General features: G+C 47.5%; 1 protein-coding gene across 5 annotated transcripts in view; it reads left to right on the forward strand.

Moving 5' to 3' along the window:
* The window catches only part of PLXNA4 (plexin A4), a 424,984-nt gene that overhangs the window by 29,424 nt on the left and 371,586 nt on the right, over nt 1-23,974 (forward strand). For all 5 annotated transcript variants that reach the window (XM_042052316.1, XM_042052297.1, XM_042052325.1 and 2 more), the window contains exon 3: nt 16,893-17,075. In XM_042052316.1, the coding sequence (XP_041908250.1) occupies nt 16,893-17,075 (183 nt within the window). The remainder of the gene's footprint in view (nt 1-16,892; nt 17,076-23,974) is intronic.

A 23,974-nucleotide genomic window follows, 5' to 3' on the forward strand; every position in this document is an offset into this window, starting at 1 on the left:
TTTGATTTTTTTGTTTAGCCGCAAGGCCTGTGCACATTCAAAGAGCTGCCTTTAGATTTAAGCTGGGAGCTTCCCACTGGAGTTTCTTTCCTGGGCTCTTAAGCCTCTCCATGCATTTGCATATTTGCTCTGCTTGTACTCCATACTAACGTTTGCAGTGCTGGACCTCTCCTATTAGGAGGTTTGAAACCGCTCAGTCCTGCCTTCCATGGCTTTAGCCAGGAGTAAAAAAAGCCAACAGCTTTCTTGTGTCCCATGGGGTGAATCTCAAACTGAGAAAACTGATGTCAGATGGAATTTGTAGGGACAGGACTGCAGAGGCTGGAGAGAGGACGCGGTGGGGGAAAGTATTAGAGCATATTTTTGAGTGTACTTCTTCACTGTGAATCAGAGACGCTGCAAAAGAACCTGGAGATGCTTGAATTAAAAGCAGGAAGTCTGAAGAGTGTAACTAAGTAGGCTGTACTCTCCTTAAATGAGCCTACTTAGAGCTGCTGGCAAGCCCTGCCTGAGATCAGCTGTGCTGCCCGAGGGAAGAGGTATTAGTGACTTGGCTGCTGAAAGGGGTTGCAGAGTCCAGCCACTAAGCTTGGAAAATATTTGATGGTTGCTGAAGTATTTCGGAGCCTGGATGTGTGTCTGTGAGAGCCTGGTCTCCTCTGCTGCTGTCCTGCTTGCCAGCCAAGCCCCAGCACTGCTGCTCTGCCGCTCAGCACATGTGTTCCAGGCAGCTCTAAAACCAATTACAAAGCCGTCAGTGAGCCTTTCCCTGGGTTTGTGTGGATGTCAAACGTTTCTCTGCTGGTGCAAACAGAGGCTTAACCTGCCTACAGTCCAGGCTGGAACTGAACTTCAGCTTTGCTGCCCAGATGAAATCCTGTATGAGAACAGGCACAGATGATGTGCTGGGCGCTGAGCATTTCAAAGTGACAGAGGAGAGATTTGGATTAGGTGTTAGGAAGAAATTCTTTACACAGGGGGTAGTGAGGCATTGGAACAAGCTGCCCAGGGAAGCTGTGGCTGCCCCCACATCCCTGGAAGTGTCCAAGGCCAGGGTGGATGGGGCTTGGAGCACCCTGGAATAGTGGAAAGTGTCTCTGCCCATGGAAAGGGAGTTGGAACTGGATAATCTTTAAGATCCTTTTCAACCCAAGCCATTCTATGATTCTTTATGGTATTAATTGTAGGACTGGGGAGCTGAGTTCACTGCACTGTCCTGGTCTATTGGTGTGTGCTCAGGTCCAGCTTTTAGCAACAAATATTCTTTTAGTTTTTCTAATATTTCTACCAGGGCAATAACTGACTGAACGGGGATCCGCATGACAGGATACTTCTGCTCCTGCCTTGGTGTAATCCTTGCCCAAGGCCGTTTCAGGGCAAGAGAAATCTCCTGGGGACCATTCCCAGCACAATTCTCCTAAGCTGCAATATGCACACAAATAATTGCAGGTGTGTGTGGGAACAGTGCTCTGGTCCCCAGTAGCAGAGTCTGTAGCTCCTCTGGTCAGGCAGCTTGGTTACATCTGGAGCTGAGAGAGTTGAGGTCAGGAAGGACCTTGGCTGGACAAACTGTGTCTCATGGTCAATATTCAGCTGGAGGCATTGGGTCCCCAGATGTCCTGCAGGGTTGGATGTCCTGGAGACTTGTCCCAGCCTGGTTTGCAGAGGTCGAGGCAAAGACAAAAACAAAAGAACTTTGTGTGAGGAGCCTGTGATTCTCCCATGCCAAGTGCCTGTTGGAGATGTCAGCAGTGTGATAGCAGAATTTCTAGAGTGGGAAAGGTGAAAGTCCAGAGATGAATGGAGAATCCTCAATGTTCATTCCTCTCCCATCCCTGTGTTACAGCTGTCCTATTAATCTTCAGCATAAATCAGAAAAAAATGATAGATTTTTATGTCTGGGCCCTTGATTTGCAAATTGGTGATGTTCACTCAGGTGATGAATGGTCTCAGGTAATACCTCTCTGCAAAAGCAGGATAATAGCTTATACTTAAGCAGTACACTTGACCCCAAATGCTTAGAAATTCATATAATCAGAGAAAAATGAGGCTGGGAAAGAAGGATTCTTATGAGGTCATCTGATTTGCCCTTCTGCCCTACTTATAACGCTTCTGACAGCTGTTTGTCTCACCTGTTCTTAACCTCTGGCTATGGAGGTTGCTCTCTCTCCCTAAAATCTGTCTGTGCTGTGAGGAAGCTTTCCCTCATGTCGAATCTAAATCTCCTCTCCGGATACTGAAGCCATTCCTACCTATACAGTCAGAGGGCACCTTCAAACCCTTTGGCTCCATGGTCATGCAGGGTGTTGGCAGAAGGCAGGGCTGTTCTGGAGGGGAAAAAACAGGCTTCTTAAAACAGAAAACCAGCTTCATGTAGGCTGAAGAAGGCTGTAGTTTCAATGTCCTTCATAAACTTTGTAATTGAGCAGCCTGATCTAGTTGAAGTTGTCCCTGCCCGTGACAGGAACTAGAGGAACTTAAAAGGTCCCTTCCAACCATTTGGTGGTTCTATGATACCATTAGGAAATGCTGGATTTCTTTAAAAAAAAAAAAAGGAAAAAAAGGCAGTTTGAGAGGAGGGTGGAGAGGTAAATGTGCTGTTTCTGCACAGGAATTGATCATTGGGGGCTTTGTTGACTGTCATTACAATGAAATAAGATTAATGGGTGCGTTTTGAAGCCTGGTACGAATTCCACCCCTGGGACGCTCAGCAGAGGAGGCAGGGGAGCCTTCCCCTCTCTCTTGGGGAGCAGGCAGGCGAAGTGCTGTGAGACAAAAAGCATGGATGAAGAAGGGGAAGGTATTGGAGACTCACCCCAAAGCAGCCTGAGGGTGTCAGGGCTGTGGGGAGATGGAGAGGAGCGGGGATCCTGCTGGAACTTTGGCTGGCAATGAAGTCCCAAACCTGGGGTGCTGCTGGCATGTGACCCCAGCTGTCAGCTCAGCAGCTGCTTGCATCCCAGGGCTGCTCTCCTGGGAGATCCTGGCCTCCTCCTCAGCCTGATCTGCTTCCCAGCCCAGCAGCCTCCAGTCCCTGCCATGAAAAGCTGTCACCTCCATTGCTGCAGCTTCTGCTGGACACACAGCACCAATATCTGTCCAAGATAATCAAAGTGTCAGTCCCCAACTCTCGCCTGGCTTCTGCCTTTTGCTGGTATTTTCTTTGCCTTTTGGCAGGAAATAGGATTTGACTGTTTAAATTGCTGTATTCAGTCTCTTCCTGTTTTTCATGGCAGCGCTGTCACTTGGGGGAGAACAGAAATATTTTCAAAGCTGACTGGCCAACAAAAGGCCTTGTGTGAAGAGCTGGGCAATATTTTCCCAACACTTTGCTACCAGAAGTGGATGTTTGGGTCCCAAGCCATTGTCTGACAAGTGACTTGGCTGTAAAGGCTTCCTGTGCTTCTGGTGGCTGTTGGTAACTCCCCAAAACCTCTTTGCTGATGCTGCTGGTGAAATCTCTGAGAGCCCTGCGCCATCTCCATGCGTTTGTTCCTCAAGTGGGCTCTGCTCTCCTGCTCTCTCCTCCTTTCCCTGCATCCCCCTGCCCATCCCTGGTGCCCACCAAGCAAGAACTGCTGTTGTCACGGGGATTTAGCTGGATTCAGGAGGAGGCTGTGGATTAGTCCTTCCATGGAAAGCTGTTGGGCATGTTTGGAGGCCAGCTGGGTGCCCAGAGATTTTCCTTTGGCAGCATAAGGATGAACACTGCCTGGTCCTTGGGGCTGATCCATGGGCTCCCTCCTGCTCCATTCCACCAGGTCAGGAAGGGCCATTTTTAACTCAGGTGGTGAAAGACTTCGTGTATGGTACGGGACAGTCAGCTTGACTCCTGGAGAGGCCACCAGTGGTGATGGAATGGCCGAGGTTTTCCATCCTGTTTCATGATTTTCCTCTTCCTTCCAGGGCTTCTGTTTGTAATCACTGGTGTTAACAGGCATGGCCAAGATTTTTCAGCCTATTTCATATTCCTCTTCCTTCCAGGCTTGTGTCCATCATCCCTGGGGTTAGCAGGACACAGAGCACCTCTGAGACACCAGGATGGGGAGCAGCGGGAGGTTGTCTTACAGGAGGGCTGGCTAAGGCACAGAACCCCACAACTCATAGCCTGGGGACTCCTGGATCTTAGTGCTGTGCCTACCTGTTGCAGGAAAAGGGAATATCTTCCTTGCTCTTGCATTCCTCCCTGGCATGGTGGGCAGAAGAACAGGGTCATTCAGAAAGAAGGACCAGCTGGAAAGAAGGGGTGTTTTGAGGGAAAAAGTCACCTGACAAGCAAAAAAGTAGGAATTGTCATCCCTATCTGTCATTTATCCCATTTTCCCTTAAAAGACTGGGGAAAAGGGAGTGTTAGCTTTTGCTTAGTCCTTGAGAAGAGGAATGTGTGGAAGGAGGTCCCTGCAATCCTGGTGCTTTGGCATTTTGCACACCCAGCCCCTGCCCATTTCTCCTGGCTGGACTGGCAGGTACGTGAGTCTGACCCTTTCCCAGGGGAATGGATCAATCACAGGGATGAGTTATCAGTTTCATTTTACCACATACTCTTTTTATTTGCCAGTTGGGCTATCCTAAGTAAATCCCTGTGTGTGTCAGTACCACTGGTGCTTGCACAACAGGAGTTTTTGCTCATCCCAGTTGCCACCCACAAGTTTTGTGTACACGTCTTTATTCCAAATCCCACGGGCTGGTGTTTCTGATCCAAAGGGTTTATGGACAGTTGAGGTCAGGTCTTGGTCAATTTTTAACAGCGCTTTCTTCTTCTTCCTCTGAAAACGCAAATAACTGCAGGAAACCCCCGCAAAAACAGCGAAGTTCAGATTTTGGAAGGCCAGTACCCTCAGCAATGCTGTAATGCCTCTCTGGGAATGCTTGCTGGAGACTGGGAGCCGGAGAAAACAGGCTTCCTGCTGCCAGATCTGTGTTTGTGCACTTGGTCCCATCAGTTTGTGTTGGATGGAGTGTGTGGCGTGTGTGCAGAGCATGTTGTGAGGGACCCACAGAGCCCAGCAGCTGTGATAAGAGGTGACAAGTGCCCTCCTGCTGACACTGGGGGCTGGAAAGGGTGGAGGCTGAGCTGGGGAGGAAGAGGGACACAGGGTATAATGCTGGCTTAGAGTTTCTGCAGCTGAGCTCTGTGATTTGCAAATCTCCCACTGCATGTTCCACTTCCAGCACGTGAAGCACCTTCCACCTCCTGAGCATCACCTCCCCTGCAAAGCTGGCTCTGCTCCGGGGTGAAAAACAGTTCCACAGAGAGAAATTCCATGCTATCTCCCCATGTAAGGCAGCTCTCTCCAGGGACACAGCTGGTATTTCTCGTGGCTGTGGTCAGTGGTGGAAGTGGCCAGAGATGTCCGGGGCTGTGCTCCTCAGGCTAATGGAGAACAATTGAGTTCATGTCTCCAGTGCTCCCAGCAGGGTCCTGGTCCCTCTGAACTGGGATTGGGAAATTCTCCCCACTGCTTCCCCTGTGAGTCAGCTCAGGCAGCTCATGGGTTCATCTTCTCTTTTCCCTGGGTGATGGTTCTCTCTCCCAGGTGCCACCTCTCTGTTTTCAGCCAGCAGGGATAAGGACAGGTCCCTGCCTCTGCAAAGTGCTCTGCGCTCCAGGCAGGGAAAAAAGTGGCTTTGGATGCTCTGAGGGAAAGCAAAACAAAAACTCTTAATCCCCTACATCAACAGAAGCTTGCACTTAAGAGCTGTAAACCAGGGCCTAATTGCATGGAGAGGATGATTGCATTTGAGGTATTAACTAGGTTTCTCGATATTAAACACCTGTCCTTGAAAGGATACTGCCTGATCAGTGGATGCAGAAAGAATTCTGACAGAAATTAATTACATTCTCATAACACCCCCACCCTGAAACCTCTCCTTCCCAAATCCTCATTGTCCTGGGGAGGAAAAACCCCCAAACATGCATGGGAAACAATCTTCTCAAAATCATTTATTTCCTTTCCAAGCATGAAACAGCATGAAACCCTCTGCCTTTGAGTGGCTGGGTGCCAAACCCTCTCACAGAGCTGCTCTCTCACGTCTGGGTGACCCTGCTCACACAAAATGTTCATTGAGGGCAGAGCAGGACCCACGGCTGCAGAGCCGCTGCTGTGTCTGAGATATTCCAGGCACAGCTCCCTCCCTCCCCCCCATCCATCCCATCTCTGCACCAGCTGGCTCTGCCTGAGCAGCTCAGCATCACCCCCAGCTCCTGCTGGTCCCCTGTGTGCAGGTGACCAAAGTGCCAGACTCTCCATCCTTGCCCGCGCCGTCTCCCCGTGCTTCTCACCACATGGACAATTAGATTTATTTCTGGGAACTGCTCTTTGCTGCTTCCCTGCCAGCAACCCAGGCTGTTTTCTTCTGTGGTCGAGCCCTGTGGTCGCCTGTGGCTCAACTTTGCATTTTTGGAGGGCTCCACATGATCTCCTCACATTCTCTTCCACGCCAGGAGATCGCAAACCTGACCTTGCGTTGCCTCGCCGGGAGGTCGCCTGGCAGGCCAAGGGGAATGCTTGTGCAAGAGGGTTTTTTTTTTTAATTAAAAAAAAAAAAGCAGAAAGCAAACCCCAGATGTCCTGGAAGAGCCAGAAGCAAAGTGACTCCTGCTCCCTTGGTGAGGCTGATGCTATTTAAAGCCTCTGGAGCAGGGGAGGTTGTACAATGCCTGCTCTGTTGAGGAGGGGGTTGAGGGGGTGCTGGATCCAGCTTTGCTCTCTGGGATAAATCCTGCACAGACCCTTCCTCCCTCGCCTGATGCCAGTGGAGCTGTCGGGGTGAAGCACAGTGCAGGGTCTGTCTTAGAACTTGGAGGCTCAGTGAAGATATTCAGCCTCTGGGAGCGATCTGATGTGTGAGTCTATTTATTTATATTCCAGGGAACACATAACATAAGACTGATTTATTTTGCCCTCCCAGAAATTTCTCTATTTATCCAAATTGCGTGGATGGGTCCCTATTGTACCTGGTAGGATAACACAGATATTGGAAGACTGGATAGCGTGGAGATGGAAATGAGAAAAGCTGTTTTACTCAGAGAGATGCCTGAATCACATCTGACCATATTTCTGCCCCAGACTCTCCCGAGCCTGGGACTTGCATGACTTTACTGTTGTAGGATATAGTTTTTGCTCTAAGTTCGTTTGAGAGGCATTTTAGTAGGACTGGGACAATCTTTGGGTAACATGGCAACAATTTTGGGACAAAATTCAGTGTTTGCAGAGCCAGCACAGACCTGGTTGGGTACATATACCCAAGTTCAGGGTGGAGCTGGAAGTGTTCAAGGCCAGTTTGGATAAGGCTTTGAACAACCTGATCCAGTGAAAATTGTCCCTGCCCATGGCAGGGGATGAATCTGAGCGGTCTTTAAGGTCCCTTCCAACCCAAACTATTCTTTGATTCTATATTTAAAGAAGTACTCGACACTAGGAAAGGCAAGACCCCCAGATAGGAATAGAACTAAATGGTGAAGACAGAATTTCCTCTGTTTCCTCCATGCAGGACCAGGAGCTGGTGTAGGTGATGGAACATGTGGGTGACATTAGATCAGCAGGAACAACATTGCATTTCCCCGTTTCAATGTCATTACCCCGCCATTGTCAGTGATCCAAAATATAATAGGATTTGTACAGCTGATTTATCCTGTAAACAAGCAGTATTAGCCAGGCATGTATTTAGACAAGGAAAGAGAGTGGGAGAGGCAGAGTGAGGGAACGTGCAGCAGGCAATAATAAAAATTCACTCCTCCTAATGAGGGAATGACCCAGCACTCCTGGGTTGGGGCTGTTGGTCGGGATCCCATGCCAGGAAACATAGGGCTGTGATTGTGATGGTGTCCCTGCTCCCAGGGCTGGCTGCAGCCTCCCAGTTGCACAGTCCTGCTTTCAGATTTGGGAGGAGTTGGAGCTTCAGTGAATTTACACTGCCTGCTACAAACACTCTGAATTCCTCAAGCAGTGAGATCTGCACAGATAAGCGGCAGCAAGCGGGAGATTTTCCCTTTCAGGGCTCGAGTGCTTTAGTTTGTTGCTTAAACTGACAACCAGTCTTCTTTAAATTCATCTTCTGTGAGATGATGGGACCAGACACATCTCGATTCTCCCTGATACAGATGCCAGCCCTGGATCTCTACTCCCTGTTATTTGTTGAACAAGCCAAGCTCTCACCATTTCCCGGTGCTGAAGAGCAGCAGCACATACATCTCACTCATTACAGCACTTAAATCACCTTTGCAGCACCGTGGTGAGGCTCAATTAATGCTTTTAAGAGGCTCTGGGCTCTCGGGGTGAAGGTGTTGCCTGCATGCAAAGCAGCTTTGTTGTTTCATTTCTGCAGCGCTGTTGGCACGGGTGGCACTTTGCAGCCCAAATGATGATTTTTCCTGTGGAACAAAGTAATAATTACAGCAACTGTGCTGCAGTGAATTGCTGGTGGTGCCATCAGAGGGAGGAAGCCAGACTTTATCTGACCAGGTGCTGGTGTGCACTCAGTAGGAATGAGAAGGCTGATCAGGAAAATGTGACATCCTTTAGGGTAAATGTAGCACCTTCTCTCAAAGGTGTCTTTCTGCTTACACAAAAAACCCTTTTCACCTAAGATTTCCCCTCTCTGGGACTCTTTCTCCCCGTCTCAGCTACAGTAGCACCAGAGAATATCAGTGCTGCTGTGTTTCAGGTGTGCAACAGAGCTTTGCTGCTGGAATAAGTTCTTACAGAAGAGCTCTAGCAGCTTATTTGATCAATACTTCCCTTTTGAAAAATCCCTAAATGCTTATTTACCCAACAATCCATGGCAGTTTCAAAGGCAGAATCTCCACACTCAATAATCTTTTTTTTGGGCTGTGAAAAATTTTAAGTGATGTTTTCAAAGCACTGATCTGAGAGCCACATAGATGCTATTCCTCTGTTTCTCCTTCAGCGCCTCATCCATATGATCCTCTGAGCCAGCAAGGGGAAGTTTATGGGACTACAGGAATGCTCAGCTTCCTTTTACACCTTTTACAGCCCCACTTGCTGGTCTTCAGGTCACATCCATCCTGGTTTGTTGGGGTGAACCTCAGTGACCACACAGCTTTGGGCCGTGCTTTTCACCCTGCCTGCACGGCTTGGGGTGCTGACGCTGAGATTTGGAATCACGATGCTGGAAGTTTTCTGAAGGGGTGGAAATGCCATATGCAAAAGGGAGATTTGGCTGACACAGTGATGATGGTTGGGATTTGGAATGGGAAGAGCTCCATGAGTGGAATGTTTGTATTCACACACAGAATCACCAGGTTGGAAGAGACCTCTGAGATCATTGAGTCCAACCCATGCCCTAACATCACCTCAACTAAACCATGGCCCCGAGTGCCACATCCAATCTATTTTTAAACACTTCCAGGGATGGTGATTCCACCACCTTCCCGGGCAGACAATTCCAGTGGTTCACCACTCTTTCCATGTTATTTCAGGCTGCACTGCTGCTGGAGGTACTGTCCCTCTTCCCTGCCTATATCAGGCTCTTGGGGTCTAACCAAGGCACTGGAAATACCACTTAAACCACAATATCACTTTCCTTCGTGAGGACATGACCAATTTCCCTCTGATCATAGCATCATAGAATGGTTTGTTTGGAAAGGACCTTAAAACTCATCCAGTTCCACCCCTCTGCCATGGACAGGGACACCTCCCACTAGACCAGGTTGCTCAGAGCCCCATGATAGCTCAATTCTGCTTCCAGAGCAGTCCCCCAGCAAAAGTGGGAACCAGAGTTGGAGAACAATAAAAAAAAAATTGAAAACTCTTTGTAATTTCATCACTGTGGCTGTGACAGGGTCAGCAGATGCTGAAAGTTGGGCTCTGCATCTCCAGGGTCTGAAGCAAAAAGTAAGGAAAGCAAACTTAGTGCCAGAATTGCTTAAATTTTGTAATATCAGGGTCTAAAAAATTTGTAGGGGTTCACTGATGGATTTAGCTTGTGCATATCTTTGTGCGCTGTAGTCACTCAGGAACACAGGACTTAGAGGATGCAAAATTTATAGCACGATTCCTTTTATCCCCAATTTCTGATAATCACCCAGCTCTGCTGAGCAAGACCCTGCAGACTGAAAGAACCTGTTGCTCTCTGTAAGAAAGGCAGCCTCCTCTTCAGGAAATTGCAGATTTTACGACGTGGAGGAACCTGGTGCAGACTGTTGGGAAGCCTTACACTCACAGCAGAGCAGGAGCATAAATGCAGGCATAAAAAGTCTGTACTCCATTAAGATTCTGCAGCACTCTTGAAACTTGACACCAGCCCTTGAACTGATGCTTAAACTACAGACCTAAAAACCAAATACCTGTACCAGTTCTAGTCAATTTGAGTAACTTTTCCCTCTTGTTCTTTCATTCCTGAATTGCATCTGAATGAAAACCTCTCAGCATAGTGGGTGCAATTTCCCTGTAATTGGTAAAGTTACTGTAACTGCACTATCATTTGTATATGGTGACATGTAATTGCACAGTAACCACTGCTGTGGGTGCATGAGCGAAGAGCAGCGTGCAATTATAATGTATTTCCAAATGCTGGCTCTTTATGCAGCTTCTGTTATATCACAGAGCACCCTGGGGAAATGGGACTGGGTATTTTTGGATGTCCTTAGACTGCAGACCGACCGCCAAAGAGGGGGTGGGTTGGTGGTCTGTGCTATCTTTGGTAGCTGCCCGTCTCTTTGCCCACAAAATTTGGAACTACAGATGACAAAGATCTACAGCTGGGGAAACCTGCAGCCTTTCCCTGACCCACTCTCAGGAATGCATGGGATGGGGAGGGCAGTGACGGGCATCAAATTCTGGGAATGATGTGGCAGGAGGGAAAAGCCAGAGGGGCCGTGCCATCCTGCCCTGGGATTTCACAGCTCGACACAGCAGCAGGATGAAACGTGATGGTTCTGCTGAAGCTCTGTGGGGAGAAGGGCAGGTGAACCAAAATCCGCTGATTTCACAGGAGGCAGCGTGGCCAGAAGCAGATACTTCAGGACGTCAGAGGGAGAGTCAACCCAGCTTCAGGAATGCCAAGTACCAATGCCGTGGGCAAAGTAGCATCCAGCCAGGAGCTGACCCTGCGCTGAAACCGTGCTCAAACCACCAAGAGAACGTGCACAGGCAAACAGGAGAAGCACAAACCTTGGTACCATCCTGTTGCTGTTGGAATTTAAAGTCCCGTGGTTTGCAGGGAGATGGTTTCCATTATTTGCAGCTCCACTCTGTGGGGATTTATGGTTCACCCCTGCACCAGGCGATTTAGACCCTGAATTTCTTAGCTTGTGTCTCTTCAGACACCGTGAAGTTCCTACTGAGAGGTTTTTCTCTGTCTTCCATCTCTCTAGATTTTTAAACATCCCATTGAGTGGACATGCGCCCACCTTCACCCTCAGTCAGGAAGGAAGGAGATCTTGCAGTCAGGTGATGGAAAAGACCTTGGATATCTCCTTGCAAAGACTCACATGCCTGTAACTGTTGATTTCTTATTGCTGTTGGCTCCCTGGCCCTGCTGGCAGCACAGACATCCATTAGTGTGTGTTCCCTCCATCCTCTGCATCAGCCAAGCCTGAGATAACAGGAGAGAGGAGCCAAGTACCTGCCACCATATGAAGACAGGGCTGTTAGGTATTAGCTGTAAATCAAAGGCAAGGCTTGGCCACTGGGACAGCCTTTATCCCTGGTGAGTCTGTGGAATTGCTCTGGAGCCTGCTGAGATACCTGGGAAAAAAGGCTCCGGTGCTTTGATTGGGGAGGAAGATTCTGCCGGAGTGAAAGCAAGGAGGAATGAGGGGCGGCTAATCCTTTATTGAGGCCTTTCCCCAAATGTGGATTAGACTGTGTTTAATTATCAGGGGTTGTTTCAGAGGCAAATAGTGGAAGCAGATGTTTAAGAGACAATTGGTGTATTATGAGCACTGTTTGCCCATGTCCCCTGATACTTGGTGCTTCTGCCACTCGTGCAATGCCAACGTGCTCCCTCCTGCTGGGGAACGAGATGAGGACAGTGAAGGAGGTGGTGTAATCAAATCTCGAACCCTTCTGCTGAATTTGGGGGTTTTGAGGGCTCAGCGAATCCCTCCGGGACTGAGCCAGCACCAGTCTTGTAAACCCATCCTCTCCAGGAGGGCTTGGATGTGTTAATTATTTATTTGATAGGCTTAATCCTGGAGGAAGCAAACCCCTGCCATTCGTTTGCACATCCTTCCCATTTCACTGGTGACAGTGACACCTGGCCATAGCTGCAGATGAAGCCCTGGCTGGTGACGCAGGGAGAGGTGGCAGGAGCAGAACACAACCAGCTGGTCCCACCTGAACATCAGCCCAAGGTGGAGAGGCAGCTGCTGAGACTGGGGAGGGCATTTATACCCTGGGAGCTGCCACTTAGTCTCAGATGAAGATATTTTGGTTATGCAGAGCACCTTATAAACCTGTGTTTCTCAGTTTCCCTGGGGCAGGGTGGTGGTGAGAAACATTCCCTCGTTTGCAAGTGGGAGTTGGGTGTGAGATGAGGAAGTGATGGATTCCAGTCCAGCATTCCAACTCCAGGCCCCCATTTCCTTCCACATTACCTGCTGGCTGTGCAGTGGCTTCTTGGGTTGGATTTTAACTGCTTGGGATGTGAGAATTGCTGATATTATTCCCACATCTTTAGACCTTCCCTTTGCCTCTCCCTGCTATCCCAGCTGCTGTGGCAGCAGCGTTAGAAGTGAATTCATGCCCTCACCTCCTCCTTCATTCTGGAAAGTCGTTAACATGAAATTGCTAAGCAGAGAAGCTCCAGAGAGTTTAACGTGGCTACTTTATATTGCTGCTAGGAGTGTCTGGAATTGAAAATAAACCTGTGCTTGCAACTCCTGACCCTTTCATCATAAATCCAAACTTCCTTACGTGTCTCTCTTTGCTGCAGAAGATGACTGTATTTCTGTCTCTGCAAAGGCCTGTGTGCAGCTGAGAGCCACAGCTGTGCAGGAGCCGGGTGGTGTTTATTTGTAGGGTTTTGCTTGCTGGCGTTTTTTTGGCAGATGATCCCCAGAGGAAATAACCCAAATATGTTAAATGAAAATAGTTTTTGTGTGGCGTGTGGCTTGCTGGCCTTGCTCCTGCTCCTGGGGGAGGGTTGTCCACATGGCAAACCCGAACTCTGTGATTGCTTCTCTGGCACCCAACCAGCAGCATGTGAGTGGACTCAGAATGCCAGAATAGTTTGGGTTGAAAGTGACCTAAAGACAGTGAAATTCCAACCCCTTACCATGGGCAGGGACATCTTCCACTATCCCAGGTTGCCCTCTCCAGCCTGGCCTTGGACACTTCCAGGGATGGGGCAGCCAGAGCTTCTCTGGGCACCCTGTGCCAGGGCCTCTCCACCCTCATTATAAACAAGTTCTTCATTAAATCTAGTGTGACTCTAGCTTCTTTGAAAAAAATTGACCCCATATTTCTGTGTAAATCCTTCTTACAGGGACGTGTCCCTCTGGAAATAATGTCAGGAGTAAAATAAAGATGAAATAAATAGTTTAGAAATAAAATAAATAAAAATTAAATTTAATGTTGTATCTGTGTGGGTTTATCAGCCCCATTAAGGATAGGTCTGAGTTCAGCTGGAGCCCAATCAGATGGAGGAGGAACTACCTGGTGGCAATTAGATTAATTAAGCCTCCATAGGTTGGAGATGGGCTGCAAATCAGCCACAGGTGTTTGTGCTTAATGCTGTGATTTTTGGGGCTATATCCTCCCAGGCCCCTGCCTGGGCTGGGAGGTTCTGGATCATGCAGGAAGGTTGTTAGATGAGTTCATGGAGCCTTTCTGGGCTCAAGTGCTTCAGCTGGAGTGGTTGGTTTTGGCTGTGCTCCCCCCAAGGAGGATACCTCTAGCTGTGCCAGCTCTGCTGGATTCATCTTATTTCACTGCTTGTCAGACTAATTTCCTCTTGTTTGGGATGAAGCTTTGTACCCTGCACCTCAGGTAAGATGTTTGCTGGCACTATTAAGCTTTTCATCCTCTTGGTGGTGAAGAAAGCTCTCTTGTTTTCCTTGAAAACTTCTCTTCTTTTCCCTTTTTTCTGCTGTTTGGGAGTTTCCTGCTTTCAGCCTGTGGTGATTCTTTGCACTCAGGCCATTAGTGAGCACTTAGGCAGTTTGATTGCACCCTTGAAACACAAATTGTGCTAATCTGAGATTTTAAGAGCTTCTAGTCAAACTGGGCCTGGCTTGAAGACCTGGTTTCTTCTCAAATCCTATATCCATAGGACAAGTCAGGTTGGAAGGCCATCAGGGGGCTGTAGAGTTGGGCTGAGGGGATGATCTAGAGTCCTTTTGTGGGCACCTGGCTTTGTTGGAAGGTCCATTTCCAGTTTGTTTGGGTGGCTCCTTCTCTGGCATGCATCCTTTCCCCTGCTGATTATGGATTTCTGTGTCCTAGAGCTGGGTTGCAGATTTATCTTGGACTTTCTGCTGGTGTTTTGGACTAGCCAGCATCGTGGAGGCTGCTGATCTGCTCCCTAATTGCTCTTTGAGCCGGTGTTTCAGCTCTGCTAAAAAGGGCAGTCCACAAACATTAATGACTCCTGCAGGCCAGAGCTCAGGCTAGCTGATCCCTCCTAATGGCTCTTTGAATTCCTCCTAGGTTTTATGTATTTATAAACACATTTAGGACACATTATTCTTCCATTCAGCAAAACCATCTGTAATTATTGCCTGTAATTGCTGGGTGAGGATAAAATGAATCAACTATCAGGCTTTTACTGCTCGTGAACTCAAGCAGGGAGCACCACTTTTTTTAGCTGTGTTTCCAGGAAGATGCGAGTTCAGACAAAGAAAATCGTCGTGGTCCCTTATTACTGATATATCAGAACTAGGCAACCTTCCTGTACAGTTAATTATTGCTTTTCTAGGCCTTAGTCCAGCAAAGCATGTCAAGTGAATGCTTAACTTGAAATCTCCGAGTGGGGCCCGGAGGAGTTAATAGAGTCTGCTCTGGCAGTTGTGTGCTGGGATATTTGGAGCTTTATTTAACTTATTCCGTGGAGATCTGTGACCTGTGTTGGCTTCACCCACCTTGATGGTATCTGAAGGTAGAAGAGCTGCCTGTGCCATGTTCCTGCTGTGTTTCTGGAAATCCTTAAACCCCAAAGAAACACTCTTAGGGATAACTGGACACTCCATTCATTTGTGTAAAGGGATCCCAGTGGAGCATTTGTCTGGTGAAACTCTTGTTGAGTTTAAATGCAGTGGGTGCTGGAGCTCAGGCAGCAGCATTAATGAATAGGGGTTTTTCTCTGGTTGTTGGGAAGTTCATGGATATCTCCAACAAAAGCTGGAAAGCCCCTTTAGTAGCTGTGGAAGTTTCCCTCCTTTCCAAAGAACTTCGGGGAGTTACAGTATCCCAGTAAAATGGAAAACCCCAGAATGGCTTGGGTTGGAAGGAACCTTAAAGAAAGATGGATGCTAATGTCCTTACAAGCAACTCGATTGGGGAGGGCTCTTTGGGAGGAATAGGTGTTAATGTCTTTGAGATGGGTCTTAATGTCTCTACCAACTGCAATCCACACAAGTTTTTGTAAGTTTGTTACAAAACCCAGAAAATTTAACTACGGTTTGAACTTCTTGACTTTAGGGTAATTTACAAATGGGTCTGGGCAAAGTCTATGGCAGAGCCCACACAGTCTGAACTTCTGGTGGATCTGCAGAACCCAGACAGCCTGAACTGCTGAGCTTTGGGGGAAAATGGCACGTTCAAGGGGGGATATGTGGTAGGTGGTTTGGGAAGGCTGGGAAGACCTTCCTGATACCTCAGCAATGGGGAAAGGAAGAGGGTGAGTTTAGGATTAAAAGGAGACTGCGTCCTCTGAAACCTTGAGACAGAAACCCCACAGGGATATGCCCCAGTGGGCTCTCTCTCCCTTTACTCAAATGAAGTTTCAGGACTTCTCTGTCTTCTTTGTGGACACTGGCTTTTCAAGATGTGTTTTTTCCTCACATCATCCAGGGCCACCCCCTGCCATGGGCAGGGACACCTTCTACCATCCCAGGTTGCACCAAGCCCCATCCAACGTGGCCTTGGACACTTTCAGGGATCCAGAGGCAGCCACAGCTTCTCTGGGCCACCTGTGCCAGGGACTCCCCACCCTCACAGCCAAAAATTTCTCCCCATTTAACCCTACCCTCTGGTAATTTGAAGGAATTGTCTTGTCCTCCCATCCCTTCTCCCAAGTCCTGCTCCAGCTCTCTTGGAGCCCCCTTAAGGTACTGCAAAGGGCTTTAAGTTTATGGCATTTAATTCTTACCACGGTCCCTACTGCAGGTTTGGACTGGGCTGACCATGTCTCTCTCAGACAATGCTTGAACACTCCTTGGAGGATGGTAATTCCCAAGATACAGCATGAACAGCCCTACTGAGTTCAGAATTAGGGGGAGGAGTGCTTATTTAGGTTTCACATATGTGATCCTTAGTATTGGATCACAGGGTCAGGTTGGGGTCTATTTTATTTGCCAGAGCAGATTTAGCTCCGTGGTTCTTACTCTGGATCTACAGGAATGGTGTGCATACTTTTTTTTTTTTTTGACAGAACTAGGTATGTTTAAGACATTTTCAGCAGACTTTCGTTTGATTGGTGAGTCTTGACTGGTAAAACTGACTGGTAAAGCAGTAGGAAAAAGGCTTAATGTAATGTATCCTGCTGGGCTGTCATTCAAGAGAACCAAGTTTCCAGTTCTCCTTCTGGCGGTAACTCATTGTGTAACTTTGGACAACTTTTTTTCCCCACCTCTTTCTCCAGTCCTCCCTGATTTTTGTCAGCCTGTGTAAATTACAGGCATGTTATGCAATGGATGGATACTTACCAAATGGCTGAAAAATTGGTGACTTCAGCTGTTTATACCCTTTTTCTTCCTTTCTTTGCAGCTGTTAACAATTGATGACAATTTCTGTGGCCTGGATATGAATGCCCCCTTGGGAGTATCATCCATGGTGCGAGGGCTCCCCATTTTCACTGAGGATGGGGACAGGATGACCTCGGTGATTGCCTACGTCTACAAGAACCACTCCCTGGCTTTTGTGGGCACCAAGAGTGGGAAGCTCAAGAAGGTAAGACCTACTTGGTCCTCTAACTCAGATTTTCATATTTTTATGGAGATTTAAGTGTTGCATTGAGCATGAGTACAGTCCTTGTCCTAAGGTGCTCCTATTTTGAAGATAAAAAATGGTTTGGTTGGCAAAAAACCTGTGTTTTGCCCTCAAGGGATAGAGATGATCTGAGAAAGGATAAAATCCTTCTTTCAAATGGTTATTCATCAGGAAATTAGTGCTTCAGAAGTCAAACCACAGCCCCAGTTGCAGATGGACGTGATGTAATTTACATCCAACAGAATTTTCTGTGTTCAGACCATCTCTAATTGAGTCGTTGATCACAGGGTGTCTGTGCATGCTGGAGAAAAACGGAATGGGGGTGAAGTTTAGGAAACAGGATTCATGCTCTGGAGATCTTCAGAGCAGTGTGACTGGGCTGTGATTTCACCACGAGCCCAGCACGGGATTAGTGGCTGTGCCGTTGACGTCAGGCTGGGGGTTTGTGCTGAAGGAAGAGTGTTTGCACCAAAGGAAAGCTGTGTCCCGAACCATAATGAGCTTTATGTTTATGGTTGGGGCCGTTCTCACCGGAAATGGGCCCAAGGCTGGTGTTTGCCTTGGGAAGCACTCAGAGAGGCTGGAGGGGTGGAATAATCTCCCTGTGGCTTTCCCAAAGAAAGAAGGGTTATTGGAAGGGAGCTAATGGGCACTGCCTCCATTTCAACCCCTCTGTGCCAGTCTGACAATGTTTGTCTGAATGCTCAGCCCAGGAGTGCTGTAAATTACTGGATGTGCAAGGAGATGGTGGCTTTGCCATGATAACGGAGATGGGGGAGAAGCTGGGAAGGGAGGTTGGGCAGAGCCTTGTGATGTTTTAAGATGGCCTTTCCTCTTTAAATCCCTTTTGCTAGTTAAGACTTCCAAGCTGGGGCAAAGAAAGTGCTGTGAAAATGTGGCCCCCTGTGGCTTGTGGGGAGTGAAGGGAGTTGTTTGTTCACAGATGCTTCAGGAAAGTCTGAAATCTCTGGTTTTGTTCCTCTACCTGTTCCTTCACTTGAAAAGCAAATCTGGGTTGTAAATTCAGATGGCATTTCCTCCATGCTGAGGGAGGGCTGCAAGGGGAATGGGATTCTGCCTGCTAGCAAATGTCTCTGGCTTTGTTCAAAACAGAGGAAAGGTTGTTCGTGCTTTTGAAAAAAAAATATGGCAGGTTTTGTTCTTCTTTTTTTTAATTCAGGCATGTGGAAAAGGAGCCAAATTGTTTTTTAAATGGTCATAATAAAAAGAATCTCCTCCCCTGCCTAATTAGGTTTTGCTTCCCTGTCATATGTGATATCATAATAAACTGTTCAGTTCTTCTGTGATATCATAATAAACTGTTCAGTTCTCTAGCCAGTCTCTTGGAGGGAGCGAAATGGGGTAGCTGAGATCTGAATGGTAAATATCCAAAAGACCTAAACACTTAATGACTGCTCTTCCTGCACTCACAAGCTTTTGGTTGGTTTTTTTTTTTTTTTTTTTTTGGTTTCAGGAGAAAACTCAGCCACAGCTCTGTCTTTGCCTTTGCAGGTCGTGTTGCAGAATCCAAGATCTGATTCCTTTTTAATAGGGGAAAATAGGAGAGAAAACTTTGTGCTTTATGGAGTGTGGTAGGGAGCAGGGACAGCCTTATAGGGTAAAGAATGAGGAGAGCTGAAGTGGCTGATGTAATTTGAGAAAGGGAATAAAATGAAGCTTTCTCCTAATGTGCTGAATATTCTGCTTGTGGTAGGTCCCACATTGGGTGAGTTGGAGCAGGGCTGGAGCCTTGGGCTGAGATTGGCTCAGGTGAACAAATTTCCCCCAAAGAGGCAGGACACAAAGTGAAATGGGGCTCCCTTGAACATGTGTGAGTGTTTTGAACCAGTTGATCCGGACTCCTGGAAACCTTTAGGTCCTGTAGGTTCATCCTCATCCTTGCTGTGGCTTCTGCAGTCCCTGACTCTCCTCCACACATTGTCCCCCTCCAATGCTCCTGAGGGTGTCTGACCTTGGGACAGCAACCTGTCACCTCCTTGGGGTGGTTTGGCACTCAGGATTTTCCCTTGATGCTCCTTGACCCCTGCCATGGGCCTTCTGATGCTTTGTTTTGCACCTCGGCTCATCAATCAGGTGCTGCTGAAGAGGGATCAAGGAAAAGGCTGTGTTGGGATTGCAGCTCCAGCATAATCCATGGTTTTAGCATGAAGTTTGTTTGCTGTTTAAAAACGGTGGTAAATTGGAATAAGCCTTGTAGGATTAGACGAAACTCCTGAACAAATTCCAGGAACTGGAATTTTTTTTTTTTTGTGCTTTTGGGGTCCTACCAGGCATGTCACGCTCTGCTGCTTCTCCTGGTGCAGTGCAGCTCCTCAGTCAAGCTGCAGTGGAATATTTTGGATGGCATGAAAGAGCAGTTCTGAGATTATCTCCAAGATAGCAGGATTTATTCTGTGCTTGGGAGACTCACTGCAGGTCATTACAAGATGGTTTTGGAGAAACTTTGCTGCTTTTTTTTCCTGCAGTTTCCGTATTTTCCTCTCTCTGTGGTTTTTCTTTTTATATATGAAAGTGGCAGACTGTGTATCAGACTTTGATTTAGGTGATCCATGAATGCTCTGCGAAATACCCACAGTCATAAAGCAATATCTGATAGTTGATATACAAATGTCACATGTGTCAAAGGAATTTATCCAGTGGCACACACTACTGAAGGAAAATATTGTGCTTTACAGGAACATATCATTAAAATGAACACTAGCAGCATATCAGGAATCTGCCCATGTAACCAAGACAACAAAGAGAGAAAGAAAAGGAAAAACCTAGACAGAGATAGGGTAGGGAAAGTGTGAGTGAAACCGAATGACATGGTTGGCCCCAGCTATTTCACTGCCCCAGGCAAAATACATTTTGCAACCCTTGCTCATTCACAAAGCTCCATGTGCAGTCCATCAGGGAGGCATGGAATAAATGTGCTGGAGAAATATTCTCTCCAGTTCTGCTGCCTTGACCAAGGCACAGCCTGGCCCTGCAGAATGAAGAAATAAATAGGATAAAAATGAAGAGCTACAGAAAAGGAAAATTCTCCCTGTCCATATCTAATGCACAAAACCCACTGCCCTTGGATTAAAGGTTTAATGGGGGTTTGTGGCTTCTTGTGGATGGAGCAGGGTGGGCTAGGGAGGAGTAGGTCCAGTCCTTTGTTCTGCCAGGATCTTTTGGTGTGTCTCCATGTTTCATTTTCTGTCCTGCAAAACGTAGGGAATATTTTTCTTGCTCAAAAAATACTGGAGAAAATGAATGCATTAAGTGCTGTGAGGTGTGTGATCACCTCAAAGAGCTTAACTCAACAAATCAGGTGTATTGGAAAACCAGCTCCTGACCACTTGTGGCATTGCTTAATGAGAAATATTTAATCTTGCTGTGCTCAGTTAGAAGCCAGTGTCTTGATTCCCTCCTGTGCTGGCTGTCCTGTGGTGTTCCCTGTATTTGTACCACTTTGGTGATTGTTCCCACAGCTTTAGTGTAATCCAGGGATCCTGATGGGCTTCTTTGGCAGTGAACTCCTCTGTACCATGGGGAATGCTTCAGGCAAAACCTGTGGCTGAAATTCAGTTGACACCCCTGGGAATTTTTAGTGATTTCTTTCAGGAGATTAAAAAAAACCCCCACTGGAGTTTAACAAACGTCTGTTTTGTCTCCCTGCAAACAACACAGGAGCTATTTGTGGGGATGTTCTCCCTGCAAACCACTTGGCTCTAAAATTCCCTGGCTTTTTATTTTTCCTTTGCTCACTCTCTCATGACACTCTCAGGTCTTTGCTCTGGTTGTAGGAGAAAAACAGGGATGTACCCATGGAGATGCTTTGTGTGCTTGGTTTGGATTTTTTTTTCCTGGTGCCACTAATACCTGGCATCACTAGGGGAACAGAGCAGTAACCCATATTCCTCGTATTCCTTCCCCAGGCATTTAATTTATGGGCCACTGCTTTTGTGCAGATCACTTCCAGTCAAAAAAATACAACTCACCTGCAATTATTCTGTGTGTAGGTGCAGGTGTAAAGGGAGAGTTGAGCTTACAAATGTCAGCCTGGCAACAGCCCTAGGAATTGCATTTCTCACAAAACAAAGCTCTGTTCCATTTTGAAATGTTTATTTAAAAATGGAGTAGTAGAAATTTTCATTAATTTAAAACTTCCCTGTAAGAAATTGTTTGGTTTCTTTTTATTCCAGCTAAATATTTTCAAAATATTCAAACTCAAAGCCTTTTCTAGGCTGAATTCCTTGCAGAGAGAGAACTTCAGCTTAAAAACCAACACTTTCACTCTGTGGGCTGTATTTCATTTTTCATCAAATCCTATCAGTTTGTGGTCTTTGAAGGGTTTTTATATATGGAATGTCATGTAGGGTGAAGGTTTTCATTCAGATCAGAAAGCTCTGAAATCCAGCCAGCACTTCCCACCAGGTATCAACTCTATTTAGGAGAAAACTCTCAGTATTGACCAGTTCCACGAACAACCCTCTGGATAACCCCAAAGCCTTGAGACTGTGCTTTCTTTGCATCCAGAGGCAAAGCACCACAGGGAGAATTTAAAATGTGAGAGCTGGGATTTGCAGTTCTTGTTTTGGCCCCTCTCACAGTGGTGTTGGGAAAGTGCTAAGTTGTGAATGCCCATCCCTGGAAGTGTGCAAGACCAGGTTGGATGAGGCTTGGAGCAACCTGGTAGAGTGGAAGTTGTCCCTGCCTGTGGAATTGGTGTCCCAGTTCCACCCAGGGGGTTGGAATTTATTTCCCATCCAAGGAACTGGAGCTGATGTGGCAGCTCTGGGATTGCCATGCATGGAACATCAGCCTGGTGGTAACTGCAGGCACAGCCAGAGATCCCCACTGCTTCTCCAGGCCAGGGGGTTTCTGAGTACACACAAAACAAGAAGCCCTGCTCGGTTTTGATACTCCCTGGAGGGAATTCTGCAGCTGACAGCCCTGTGTGTGAATGCCAGCAGGGAAACTCAGCTCTCTTCTCCTTCCCTCTGCTGCCTTGAAACACTCGGGGATCTTTTGAATTTTAATTTTTCCCCCCACTGTTTGGCAAGTGGACTTGACTGCTCTGAAAACATGCTGGAGAGGCTCTGGCCCCTGCTGGGAAGATGGCTTCTGCAAGAGGGGCTGGTTCACCCTGGCCTCTCCTCACAGCTTCCTGAGCCAGCAGGAGTCCGGCTGCTTTGCTGACTTGTGATGGAGCGATGCTGGTTCCTGTCAGAATTTGATGTCTGCGGTTGTCTGTGTCCTACCTTGATGCGCAGCCCCTCTTTGAGAGGTTGTTGCCAGCTTGGATGCCTAGAAATCAGTTAATTTTTCTGGCTAAAGCACTCAAAGTTGTGGTTTTGGTAGCTGTGGTGGACTCAGCACTTGGTGCTTGTGGTGGGTGAAAGGGGCGATGGGAATATGTGGACACTGGGCAGTGGCACAATTTTTCCTGGGTCATGTAAAAATTGTTGGCTGCTGATCACGAAGTCCTAAAACGACCTAAAAGTGAATGGATTCTGTTCCTGTGGGTGAAGTCAAAGATGTGGGATATGCAAATAGGGGCACTGCCAGTAGGTGGAGGGAAGGTGATCATCTTGGGCTCACTGGCCAGGCCATATCCAGATACTGCACCCAGGTTTAGGCTACTCAGAGCAAAAAAAATTTGTTGATCAACCAGAACAAGTTCAGGAAAGGGTGAAGAGTTTGGCCAGGAGCTGGAGAACCTGCCCTGAGAGGAGGGGACGAGAGAACTGAGCTTATTCAGGCTGGAGATGAGAAAATGTGAGAGGGACCAGGTAACAGCAGTCCCATGCCAACAAGGAGGTTGAGGAGTTGGAGACAGGTTCTTCTTGTTGGTGAGGAAAGGATGTGGGACAGCAGGCACAAATTGGCATGAGGAAATTCCAGCTGGATATAAGGAAAAGCTTTTTGTCCATGAAGACCTTGAAGAAGCAGTTCTTCCCGTTCTTGGAGATTTTCAAGGCCAGAAGGGGCAGAACAACCCAGTCTGATATTGCAGCAGATCGTGCTTTGAACAGAAGGTTTGATTAGAGACCCTGTGAGGTCCCTTCCAGCCTGGGTTACCCTGTAATCCATCCCCTGCCCTAACCCACATCAGAGGGGCTCTGTCCAGGCTCTGCTGCTCAACTGGTGCAGCCAACATTTGTTTGAAACACCCACTAAGGGTTCCATCTCTGCAGGTGGCTGCTTTGCCTCTCACATCCCTTGTTTCCCTCATTTCCATTGCTCTGGGACTTCCAGCTACAGCTTGTCCATGTCTCACACCGCAGCTTGTTGCAGTGTCTAACTGCAGTAGGAAAACTCCTTTTTCTTTTTCTTTTTCTTTTTTTTTTTTTTTTCTTCTCCTCCTCCTGACATGAAGGCTGCTGTTCCTGGGAAGAACTGGAGCCTGCTTTTTGGCAGTGAGTGATTAATTTCCCATGTCTCTCCTTCAAGTACCCCTCTCTGCTTTCTGACTACTCAGCAATCTCCGTGCTGGTGTGCGGGGTTTGGCTGAGCTGTGTTTTTGCTGGGTGCCTTTCCCACATGTGTCGAGTGCTGCTCTTTTTTTTTTGGGGGGGGGATATTCTGGTTTAGCTGTGACTCAGAGTCTTGTCAGAGATGGAATCTTGTGATCATGCAGTGAGAGTTGCAAATAACTGTCTAATCCCTCCGAATTCTATGCCAGCAGTGCTGCGCTGTGTGTTTCTACTCCCAGCTCCAGGAGAAAGAGCCGGCTCCAGTGAGCCCACTGCAGCAGGGAAGGCAGCAGGTTGTACCTTCATCTCTTCAAACCCTTCCTTTAAATGCAGCCTGCATTTGACAGCTTTGCAGAGCTGGATTTCCCCACAGAGGGCTGAGGATGTTCATTG

Source organism: Corvus kubaryi, unplaced genomic scaffold, assembly GCF_017639235.1.
Source record: "Corvus kubaryi isolate FWS band 111438036 unplaced genomic scaffold, C.kubaryi_AGA036_p1.0 135, whole genome shotgun sequence".
NCBI classification, from domain to species: Eukaryota; Metazoa; Chordata; class Aves; order Passeriformes; family Corvidae; genus Corvus; species Corvus kubaryi.